This window comes from Dicentrarchus labrax, unplaced genomic scaffold (genome assembly GCF_905237075.1).
Source record: "Dicentrarchus labrax unplaced genomic scaffold, dlabrax2021, whole genome shotgun sequence".
NCBI classification, from domain to species: Eukaryota; Metazoa; Chordata; class Actinopteri; family Moronidae; genus Dicentrarchus; species Dicentrarchus labrax.
In genome coordinates this window covers 1,890,479-1,903,245 of record NW_026136701.1, presented here as the reverse complement: position 1 = coordinate 1,903,245, position 12,767 = coordinate 1,890,479, and the positions used below count along the sequence as shown (strand labels likewise).

The following is a 12,767-nucleotide window of genomic DNA, read 5'->3' as shown; positions in this document are numbered from 1 at the left end:
GTCATCTGAGTAGGCGGTCTTTCAATATGGCTCAGGACACATTAGTGTTTACACTACAAGATATACATATATATAGATATTAATAAAAATCTAATATATCAGCCATAACATCATGAGCACTGACTCTAAATAACACTGATTATCTGGTTATCATGGCTCCTGTCAGTGGGTGGGATATATCAGGCAGCAAGTGAACAATTTGTCCTCAAAGTTGATGTTAGAAGCAGGAAAAATGGGCAGCGTGAGGATTTGAGCGACTTTGACAAGGGCCAGGTGTATATATATATAGGACAGCTCAAAATAGACAAAAAATGGGGAGTGAGAGAGGGGCTAACACACAGCAAGGACTCAGCCTTGGTACATAGGGCCCAAGGTGAGCTCCCAGGGTGGCCCCCAAAACACATGTTCATACCAGGTGTAAACACAGTTTTGCAGTTAAAGTGGGGAATGGATAATAGGCCGAGATTTGAGGAGCGAAGTGGTCGAGGAGTGGAATGAAGAACAAGGAGATATGAAATGTAACAGGGGATGAGATCATGAAGTGCCTTATATGTAATCAGTACGATCTTATAGTTGATTCTGAATTTTACCAGAAGCCAATGAAGGGATGCAAGAACAGGGGTAATGTGGGACCGATGGCTGGTTTTTGCTTAAACCATGGTGGCTGCATTTTGGATTAACTGTTAACGATTTAGGGAAGCTTGTGAGTTGCAATTAGGCTGTGGGTGTGCTAACCAGAGGTGGAAGGAAGATCAAAAGTACTAATACCACACTGTGAAAATACGCCACTACAACAGAAGCCTTTGACCACCGCTGCTAGAGGAAACACTGAAACCAAACTTAAAAGACCTGTCTCTTATATATATTTACGAAGGCTATTTAATAAAGCCAAATAATTTCTTATCTGATTAATTAATAAAATAGAATATAGAATACTTGATTATGAACAAGGTTGGGAGGGTTACTTTAAAAATGCAAACTTTAATCTGATACAATGACTAATTACCTGGCCCTGGTAGTCCTACTTCCGGCAGGCTCCATCAACATGGATAAATAAAATTGAGATGCTGTCCATTACAAAGTGATTCATAAACTCATTCCAGTTGTGGCCATCAGTGATATGGGATGGGAACCACCAGATGTCAGACATATGTGAGATGCAGGCCAGGCCCCAGGACCAAGTGACTGAGGGGGCTGTTAAAAATCCCAAGGGGGCAGTTTTTCATAAAATAATATGCATTGATCGAACAATGCAGTAGTTTCAGAAAGGCTAAATAACAACAACATCAGGCTACTGTTTCAAAATGAAAGAATACATTATTAATCAGAGCTCTCACATAAGAATTTGTTTTTGTAAACATGTTAGAGTGTAATATTCATGCCTCTCAGTACAAATTCTACCTGATGACCTGAAGGACAGATGGTCTGTAGATGTTTGGAAAAACAAAACCACTACAGTTTGAATAATTGTGTGAAGCAGAACTGAACCAAAAGTCAAAGATTTCTGTGTGCAGTTACAGTTGGGTACTGTACGTTGCCATTAGTTGCAGAAACAGGCAGGTTTAATGGTCTCCCTGGAGAGAAAAGGCTGTTTGGTATGTGATGTAGGTGAGATTGAAGATGAAGCAGTGGTCATTATTTACCCGGGTGGTGCTACAGTCACTGAGGGCTCCTGCTTACACGCTAACAATGTTGCTGTGTAGCTCGGTGCACAAAGCTTTGACTCCAGCCATAAAAGACTGTTACATTTACTCAACACTCTGACAAGCAAACACACTCCTTTCAACAGCTCAGTTTGGCCGCTTATCTTATAAAGCTGTCTGTTTTCTCTCCAAGCAGAAAAGACATACCTTGGACTTTATTTACATTTATATGTAAATACAGAATGCGCTTTTATTCCCATTTTTCATAAACAGAGAAATATTGTCTTGACTCTGTTGTCACATTCAGATTTTCTGCTTTTGCCTTCTGCTTCTGTCAACTCTACAGTAATGCAAATTTAGATTTATAGAGCAGTGGGCAGGACACACACTGGACAAATAAAGTTGTCTGTTTGGACAACTTGTCAGATAATCTGATGTTGTTCATCTTTTGTGCTGTTGATTCAACCGGAAGAGTCGTTTATCCAAGCTGTAAGTGCTTTAGCTGTCTGTTAGTTAATACTTTCCACAGAGGGAACACATGCAATGTTTCCTTTTTTTAAGCTATAGTTTAAGAAGCATAATTTTCCAATTGTACATAAATTGGCTTTAAAGCAACAGTTTACAGTCTAGCACAGCAGTAGCTCAGTCTGTTGGGACTTGGCTTGGGTGTTGTTGAGTTGTTCAGCATGATGTTCATTTAGTAAATGATGGTCCCATTTAGAGTAAAATAGACCATAAAGCAGGGTATGCTTTAGGGTGAGGCTACCTTGTGATTGACAGGTCATTCTCAGTGAGTCTGTCCAGCTCAACGCACCAAACTCAGATCAAACTGTCAAACTAGGCAGTGCTGATCAGATATGAATCAAAATTCTGTTACTGCGTTGCCCAAATCTTTTCAGAAACATATCTTAGTGTACTGTATTGTATTGGTTTTTTTGCTTCAAAATATGACAGTATTGGTATTCCTAATGTCACTTATGGACACGCCTGCTGTCAAAGTCACATGACGTTCACATATAAAGGTGGTGGGGCTGATAGATGGCTCAAACAAACACAGAACTTTTTAAGACCACTGCTCATGTCCTGAGCAAAACCAAAAGTAAAAATGTATTTTAAGTACCGTACGTAAGTTAACTAACGTAACATAACTTACAACCTTTTCCTGAACCTTACTAAGTCGTTTTTGTGCCTTAACCAAACCAAACTAAGACAGTTTCCATACATTAACTGCGCAAGCATTATTTTGAAGCTCTAACCGAACACTGCATAGTTATTTTCTTGAACTTGACCACAGAACCCTGCATGTCCAGAATGACACTACAGCGTCACATTTTGGAGCGGAGGGCCAGTGACCAAGCGGCAGTATTTGATGAGTTGGGAGTGAGAACGTGTTGACAGCAAGGAGTGTGTACTGGTAGCTGGAGAGGTGCCCGGTCTGTATTTCAGGCCTATGTGTGTGCCAACTGTATAATGGAGAGAAAAAATGTAATTTCCCTCTTGGGGTTTAATAAAGTCATTCTTCTTCTAATCCAACACGACAATCCTGCAGTAGATGTATGACACTGTCATAGAGGTGTTGATGCTGTGGTCATTTTAGAGGCTTTAGGTAGTTAGAGGTGGCACTTTGTCAGATTACAATACAATGTAAGAAAATGTTTCTTGGTGTCATATACACTCAGTTTATTAGGTACAACCAGCTAAAACTAATGCAGTCAATGAATCAATAAATCCTCCCTTCATGAAGGTTATAATGTTCCGTTTTTGTTGAGAGATATTGCTTCAACTGTATAATCTTTTGGAGGATGCAGTGAGTTTTGCTGTTAAATTGTTTTGCATTATACTGTAAGGAACACCTCTTTGAATACATTTATGCAGAACAGGCTTTGTGAACAGTTTTGGTCACTGATGTTCAGTGAGCCCAAGTTTTGAAACTAATCCACAGCTCTGTGTGATCCTCTGTACTCTGCATCTGACACAGTCTCTAAAGCAGCCCTCTGTTCTTGCTAATCCGTTTCTGTGTCTTTTCTTTGGTGGCTGCTTCAAAAATCAGCCCGAGACACAACACACAGAAACCGGTTTGTGTTGTCCTGCAAGGAAAACTGAGAGCTGAGCAAAGCAGAACACAAATGTTAATGTTAAACAGCTCCAGCCCTCGCTGTGCAGGTGCCCCAGTTAACCAGAAGGAGACACAAGGACAAATAACTAGGTTCCCACCAACAAACACGACAAATGATCATTTAAACACACAACTGAGCTTCAGGTTCTTCTATTGGAAATCAATATCAAGATCTCCTTCTTCACCTTCCATGAGCCCTATATAATAAAGAGAGCAAAAGTGTTCCAAGAGATTACTGTATACCAGGAAATCAAAGATTGCTTTACACCTCACTATCCTCACTATCGATTTAGAGGCTACTATTAATTTTGTTTTCATTTCTGATAAAAACCACTCAAAGCTGCACTAGCAGTGATAGCGATGAACCTCCCAGAGAATGTTGAGCTCCTCTGCTGCTCCCCTTCCCTCTGCGAAGCATTGTAGCATCTGCATCGGCTGTGGCTCAGAGGCAGAGTGGGTCGTTCCTTAATCGGAAGGTTGTGGGTTTGATCCCTGGCTCCTGGTGCCACATGTCCAAGTATCCTTGAGCAAGATACTGAACCCCAAATTGCTCCCGATGCCGTGCATCGGTGTGTGAGTGTGTATGAATGTTAGTTTCTGTTCAATGGACTTTGCCATCACTGAGTGAATGTGTGTGAAAGGGTGAAAGTGGCACGTAGTGTAAAAGCACTTTGAGTGGTCGGAAGACTAGAAAGGCGCTATACAAGTACAGGTCCATTTACTATTTACCATTTTAGCTCTTTGTCTTGGGTTTTTGGCCAACAGTTTCACTGTTTGGGTTCATTCTTGCCATTCTTATTGACCTTCTTCTCCATCCGTTTTCAGTGAAGAAGGTGGCAAAAGTACACACATTTTTTACTCAAGTAGAAATATTAAATGACTAAAAAAGGACTCTTGTAAAAGCAAATACTGATTCAACTTCTTTACTCAAGTAAAAGTAAAAAAGTACAGGCTTAAGACAGGATTTCTGAGTTCAGTCTGGCACTATCTTAAATATTGCAATAACTACAGTACCCAATCAAAAACCAAGACAAAGCGCAAAATGCAGTTATTGCACTCTCCCTCAGTTTCTCAGAGCTTCGGCTGCAGTTACAATTTCACTTAACTGACTGACTGACAAAGTGTCACTCTGCCCACTGTGGTCAGATTATGAAAACTAATTAATAATTAGGAATCCTACATATTTGAAGATAATTTTTACCTTACACAAAAATAAAACAGCATAAAAAAATATTTTTTTGGTAGAAACATCTGGCAGGCCAAAAAGAGACATTGGAACAATGGCATGGCAACCCACAGTCACTGTTCACCTTTGTCCCCCATCTCTAACAGAGTAGCCTTGTTAAAAAGGGATCAGAAAAGATAATAACAGTGACCTATAACTCTTTCAACACACATTTTATTAAGATACACTAATGTGTAGTAAAACCGAGGGGGTAAATTCAACATGAGTGGGCAAAGTTGAGATAAATGACAAACACTGGAAGGCACAGGAATAATATTTGGGCCACTGTGAGAGGAATTTGAAAATGTATAGCGGTGTCCTCTAGAGGCTGAAATGAATAGATATTTCCAATCAAAACCTGTGCAGTCAGAATAATTTGAAACATGGTCACATAGATAATCGAAGATGCTCAAAAGATAATCACAAAAACTGCACACATATAGGTCTCCATCAACATCCAGTTGAGACTGTGCCAAATGTACACAGGTATAAATATCTTTCAACTAAGCCATAGTTTTTTTTCTCTTTGTGTCTTGCAGTTATGGCAGCCTTATACATGGGCCAGAGGCGCAACAAACAGAAAGAGACTCTGATGACATCCAAAGAGGACATCCGTGATAATGTCATTCACTATGACGACGAGGGCGGTGGTGAAGCGGACACTCACGCCTTTGACATGGGCACTCTGCGCACCACGCACTCACAGCGCACCAGCACTCACAGCAGCACCTCCAAGAAGGAGAAAAATGGCTACGGAGACGGGGTTCTGCTGCATCTCAGCAGTCGCCCCGGTAACGTCAGGTCACCCGACATCCACTGCCAAACAGCCAGCGTCATCACTGCCGTGAACAACAAGGCCCCACTCTCTGCTCGCGGCAGAGTGACCGAGGGCGACGCTGAAATGATCAGGGAGTTCATCGAGCAGCGACTGGAGGACAGCCAGCAGGGTTACGCCGCCCCACCGTATGATTCACTGGCGACCTACGCCTACGAGGGTGAAGGCTCAGTGGCTGGCTCGCTCAGCTCTATCGAGGAATCGTGGGTAATTGATGATACAGGGGATTTTAGCTCCCTTGGTGACTGGGGACAGCCGTTTAAAACACTGGCTAGCATCCTGGACAGACAGCCGCCTACTCTGACTGAGGAGAGCTGAAAGCAGAGAGACTTTGGATGGCCGTGTGGGAATTAGCTTTTTCTAGACATTTCTTTTTTTACTGTGACAAGCACCTGGCTACAGTGATGTGAAGACTTTTTAGAAAGCTGTCCATGTGAAGTAGAGTTGTGGACTGATTTGCTAGAGAGCAGACAATCTAGCTACAGTTGTGTGAAAAGGTAAACTTGATAGCTCCTCAAAGTGCCTGAGGTTCTATATGTTTACATGTATTTTAATTCATGTTACTTAATAAAAATATCTTCACCTGATGGTTTGATTTAATACATATTCTTAAGTCTCATCAAAACATTTTCTAACAGTGATTAAACACTACAATCAAATGCTGTTTTCTATGAATCCAATGTCGAATCCAGAGTACAATTGTATGTATTGGATGGATTGCATAGTTTTGTATAAATATTCATCGCTACCAGAGTATGAAAACCTACTGTCTTTGGTGATCCCCAGGCAGCAACATCCACTTAAGTAACAAACACTGCAGTTCCTCAAATAACCAAACTTTTAACTTTATAGCAGAAATAAACATGTTTACAGCCTGGTACAAAAAACACTTTTGGTCTCTATAGCTAATTTCCCCGCTCATGATTTAATATACCAGGCTTCATTCAGCCACCCCTTTGCCCATTTTTGCATTAGCCGGGAGCTGGCAGAGTCAGCACTGCCGAGATGGTGACGGTCAGAGCTGACTACAATGAGCTTCACAACGGCTCTTCACAAACCTATGGGGGACACTTTTAGTTAGAGTCCTGATTCTTCCTCCAGCACTAAAATGAAAGCCATTTTTGTTTCAGAGTGAAATGTCTGAACAACTATTGGCTACTAAAGTAATTTGGTATAGATATTTTTGTTCCCATGAGATTTAAAGGTGCAGTAGGTAATTTAAAAAAAAATAACATTGTCGTATTTGATAAAACTTTCTCTCTATGATAAATGGACCTGTACTTGTATAGCGCCTTTCTAGTCTTCCTACCACTCAAAGCACTTTTACACTACGTGCCACATTCACCCTTTCACACATTCATTCACATGTCTGTCTGTCTCTGTCTCTGTCTCTCTCTCTCTCTCACTCTCTCTCACCCCAACTGGTCGAGACAGACGACCACCCACCTAGAGCCGAAGGGTCTGTCCTAGGTTTCTGCCTTTTAACAGGCAGTTTTTCCTTGCCCTTGTCGCCAAGTGCTTGCTCATGGTGGTACTGTTGGGTCTCTGTAAATAATGTTTTAAGGAGTTCGGTCTAGACCTGCTCTATTTGAAAAGTGTCCCGAAATAACTTCTGTTATGAATTGGCGCTATACAAATAAAATTGAATTGAATTGAATTGAATCATTGCCAATTGTCGGATTCCTGCAGGTCCACATTCAGCTCTTAGTGGCAGTTAACATTTTCATTTTAAGTCTAAAGGCTGTAGATCTCTATTCTTACATTCTCCAATTATAAAAATGCATAGCCATTAAACACTGAATAAAAGACTCTCTAAATAGAGAATTCGGTAGTGCGTGGACAAAATGCTTTTGAATGAATGCTTTTTTGATTTCACCACCAACCTTGTTTCCTTGTGTTTCCCCCTCCCCTGTGTCTCCTTTGCTCTTCCCTGTTTGTTTGTTGTGGATGTGGCTTCCCTCCTGGCTCCCAGCTCTACCCTCATGCATACCTTTTTGGAATCAGCTCCGCACACCAGAGGGGTATTGCACAAAAGTAGAATAAAGAAATCCAGGATAATTGAGCAAGGGCAGCTTGACCTAGCCTGCTCGGCGCATCCTGGCTTAATTGGTTGCACGTTTGCCGAGCCAGGATGAAAAGGCGCAGCTATGTTAAGCCAGGTGTAGATAGTCGGGATAAGTGCGTGTTCACGGCATTCTGAAATAGACCTCGCGATCGCTCACAGAATCACCGATGGGAACATGGATAAGAGTCACGCTTCATATTTCACGGCCGCTGAACAACAGCTCCTGATGGAGTTCTATGAAGAGATGAAAGATATAAGAAAAAAAGGCAATACCAATGCCATAATTAAAGAAAGAGAGAAAGCCTGGCAGACAATAGCGGACCGGCTTAATGCTTCAGTAGTCCAAAACTGTACAATGAATAAACAGTGCTCCACTGGAACTGTCATAATTAGGCTCCAATTAAAGGACTAAAGGAGTTACTTTAAGTCCACTAATCAACTGTTGTACACTTTGCTTTAAATGTGGCAAGTAGAGGTGCATGTTACTTAAATGTAGAGTATGATTAAGTGCAAACAATGTGTGTCATTTAATCTATTTTTATCTATTTTATCTTTCTGTCCTTCATAAAGAACAAACTTGTCTGGCCATAAAAGGATCTGGCAGCAAGTTAAAGTTAAATACAAGAACATTTTGCAGGCTGGAAAGTGACTTTAAAGTAGATAACAGTGAACAAATGAGGTGAATAGATTAGGTGTCTGCTGACAAGTTGAATGTCTGTATGATTGTAGCAGTTTTAAAAAAAGCTCATAGAACTGGCACGGCAGCCCACCAAGCCAGGATATGTACGGAAAATGATTCCTTTATTGAGGTTCTCTGCATCCCCAACAGAATAAAGGAAGCTCCCACTTGCAAAACATCTCACTGTAACACAGACCATCTGTGGTACAGTGAGAGCATGGCTTCCTGCCGTCTGGTGCTGTATTTTTGGACCCAGCAGCCTACATAAATATCTAAGTCCATCACCTGAGAATCTGTATCTCTCAATGAGATAGTCATCTCCAACAGCCAATGGGTCTGACCTGTCCCAGAAGACTCTTTCATGACTAAATGCTCGTCTGAGGATTAGGGCTTCCTCATCCAGTACATCCTCCAAGAAAGGGCAAGCCATTATGAAGAGGGAACAGGTGTGAATAATATATATATGTATATATATATATATATATATATTCTTCTTTCTGTCAGGATTTAGCCTGAGGCCTGTTGTAGTCGGCCTGCCACGATTAAAAAGGGAGTGAACTTCTTCGTCAGGAGAACGGTATTGGGCACGGGTACTGTGGGAAGGATTGTGGCCCGTACAAGCACTTGCCAATGAGTTAATAATGTCCTCATTGCTCAGTATTGCTGCCACAAGGTTCCTGACTGACTCATTCTCACTTCTACAAGATGGCAGCAGTGCCTTGATGACCAGTCAAGTTTCATTCCATATATTTAAAGTTTCATTCAATATATTCAAAGTTTCATTTCATATATTCAAAGTTTCATTCCATATATTCAAAGTTTCATTCAATATATTCAAAGTTTCATTTTATATATTCAAAGATTAATTTCCTAAACAGCATGCCATAATATATTTACTATATTGCCCTTGTCACAGATTTCATTGAAAACACCTTTGTAACTTCATCAGCTGTGTTTTGTAATCTCAATTACTGCAATAAACACATATTTTATGCAATTTGACAAGTCTTCATTAGCATAGCAATATAACACTTGTCCTGAGTAATAATACTACCACTTGAATCAATAGAAAAAGACTGTTGCAATTACAAACAGCCAACAGATTTAAATGAAATGAGAAATGACAATATATATGTAATATTTGAATGCAGGATAATTCAAATGATGCAACATACTTAGAAAGACCATGGACATGCTGTAAAACACATTAATTCCTCACAGGATTGACGGTGGAAATACAGGTGAATCACTAGGATTAATCTTAGCCTGGCTGTTAGCCTGGCTGTTAGCCTGGTCTGGAGCAGGCTAGCTGCAGAGAATAAATCACCATAGTAACTTTCATGCAACCGACTTGAGGCTAAATTCAGCCAGGATAACCAACATATCCCGGCTTAATCCCTTATCTTGGTTTTGTGCAATACCCCTCGGGTTGACTCACCTGTCCTGCATCTGCTCATCAGCCCAGTAAATCAGCTACAGCTCTACTGACATCCTGCCGCAGATCATTCAGTCTACAACTGGGGTAGTAAACTCTATAGCCTTATTTTCTTGTGATTCTAGCTGTCTTAGTGCTTTCTCAGTTTATGTTATACTCCTGGTTAATTGCAACTCCTGTCCTCCAGGACTACACTTCATCTGCCTGCCTGCCAGCTTTTGACCTGCCCCCCACCCTTGCTCCTCTACCGTCTTGACATCATCATCTCAGCAGGTTTAAGAATAAACCTTCTTAACTTCACAATACTGTTGTCTTTGTGTCTTGCATTTGCGTCCACCATAATGTCAAACGTAGCAAAATGCTCGATCTGCAGTGAGTAACTAGCATTGTAAGGCTCAAATATGTTTAATGGCCAAAAATGGCTCTTTTGATAATAAAGGTTCCTGGCACCTGTCCTACACACAGAAGGCTAAACTGTATTCAAATAGTCTCAATGTGCCACTTCACCACTAGATGCCACTAAATCCTACACACTGGTCTTTTAATTGGAGATGAATCAATCTGAGACAATAATACTACACATAAACCCGTTGAGATTGAACTCGGTTGATTTGGTGCCATCTTTGCTTCCTGGTAATGTGTTTTTTATGTCCTGTCAGACCTGATGTAGGGCTGCAGTCATTCATAACTCCCATATTGACTTTGGTGATGCGATACCACACAGTCTAATCTAGCAATGTATATTGTCTACATAATACCTTCAGCTACCGTACAATAAACCTATTGGCAGAGGAATGTTGCTTTTCTTGCACAAACAGGAAGTGAAATGTACTTGCTCACCCATTGTTAGTTTGACTTCTCCCTGGCAACGGTGTTTGATGTGTGATCTGTGTGTATAAATGTATTTTGAAGCCACATATTACAGTTAGACTGAAGCAGTTGAGCCTTGGAATTGTTTTATTTAGCTATAGAAACCAAAAGTGTTTTTGTACAGAGCTCTAAATATGTTTTTTTCTGCTGTAAAGTTGGGCATTTTAATATGGGGCCTTATGGAGATTGACCCACTTCTCAGCCTCAAGTGGCCCTTAGGGGAACTGCAGTTTTTGTTACTTCTTTACTGCAAAAGCGCACAAGCTAGATTTTAAAAATAAAGACTTGATTTAAGAAGATACAGATTAAAAACAAGTGAAATTATCTGCCAGTGCAGTAAGATAATTTCACTTGGTAAGATTTCTTGAAATAAGGAAAATTATCTAGGCTTTAGATAAGTGCAAAAACTCTTAAAATAAGTGCGATTCCACTCATTCTGAAAAAAAACTTAAAACCAGATTGCAAATTCTTGTTTTCTTTTTTGTTTTGGTCTTAATTTGGGAGAAAAGATCTTTAAACGAGATCTAAAAAAAACAATATGATTTTTCTTGATTCAAGATAGATTTTCTACCTTAAAATGAGACAAAGCATCTATGCTAGATAAAAGACAAGCACTAATTAATTGTCAGCAATTATTTATTATAACGAATTGCCTTAAGAACATACTTGTGTGCTTCACAAAATAGTAGCAAATAGATGGTACATTTACACTGTGCACAGCACTTACAATTACTTTTTGATCCTCCCATCACTAGCAACATGTCTATCATTTAGAACCATGACATCCACTTTAAAGGGCTGCTGTAGAAAGCCAGCATCTTCTATGAACCACAAAAGAACGTAAACATTACCATGACAAACTTTGGAAGGGACATCCTCAAAAGCTGGTGGAACATAAAATACCCCAGACAAACAATTATTGCCATCCTGAGAAACCTACTTCCCAATAAAATCCATCCATTCTCCAATGGCTCTTTTATATGAGGCTGTAGCGTCTCGCTCATGGATGGCGTCTTGTAATATTTCTGTCTGAATGACTGACAGAAGGGTGGCCACACACTTTGGATAAGTAAGATGCATGGTGTAGTAGTAAGTCATCAGATAAAGCAGACCTTCACTGAGATTTTCCTTTGGAAATGTGTTGTAAGATGTTCCAATGGCAACAACACAGCCGGACCCGTCAAAGCGCAAAGCAGGGCTGGAGAGAGATCTCTTCTGGAGGACCTGTGGAGTGCCCTGTAGAGTGCTATGGCAGATTCCACTACAATAGAACAAATCAATTATTAGTTCAAACTAAGTTACCCATCCTAACCATGATTATTGTCTGAATAAAGTCTAATAACATTGGCTGATTTTGTCACTCCGAAGGGCATAATAGTGTTGGTTCCACAACTGTGGAAACAGCTTGAGAGTGTATTAGTGACAAATGACTTACTTAAACTGTGTAAAATTGCACCTTGGTGCAGAAGTCTTCCCATCTCTTCCTAAATTCCTCAATGAATTTGTGGTTACCATTGGCCAAGATCCTCTGCAGCCCCCCATTACCTACAATACAGGCAAGTAATTGTTAAAACCTGCAACATTTTTTGCTTTGTGAATGGGTCTAGTTACCAAGTTAATCACTTACATGATGAAGATCTTTGCAACATGGATAGGCATCCAGGATCTTTGTTGGCCTGTCTTCTTCTTTTAGGGCACTGTCAATATAGGCTCTTCATGATTGAAACTCAAGATCAAGGATTTGGGAGACAGCATCTCGGTTGAGTTTTGGTTTTTTGTACATGTCCTGCAGAGTCTTGTAATGTCTGGCTTGAACTATGGGACTATCCTTGTCCGCTGAAATGACAGAAATTAGTAAAAGGTATCAAACATGTTTATCTTGATATGAATTTCAGCCAG

The 12,767-nt window shown here is 40.4% G+C and overlaps 1 protein-coding gene and 1 long non-coding RNA gene across 2 annotated transcripts in view; one reads left to right on the top strand and one right to left on the bottom strand.

Annotated features, from left to right (window-relative positions):
* The window catches only part of LOC127369751 (cadherin-12-like), a 104,850-nt gene extending 98,444 nt beyond the window's left edge, over positions 1-6,406 (top strand). Inside the window, exon 13 of the mRNA XM_051411425.1 lies at positions 5,524-6,406. Within this exon, the coding sequence (XP_051267385.1) occupies positions 5,524-6,137 (614 nt within the window). The 3' untranslated portion in view covers positions 6,138-6,406. The remainder of the gene's footprint in view (positions 1-5,523) is intronic.
* Positions 1-12,767, bottom strand: part of LOC127370261 (uncharacterized) — a 273,222-nt gene that overhangs the window by 93,584 nt on the left and 166,871 nt on the right. The window lies entirely within an intron of this gene.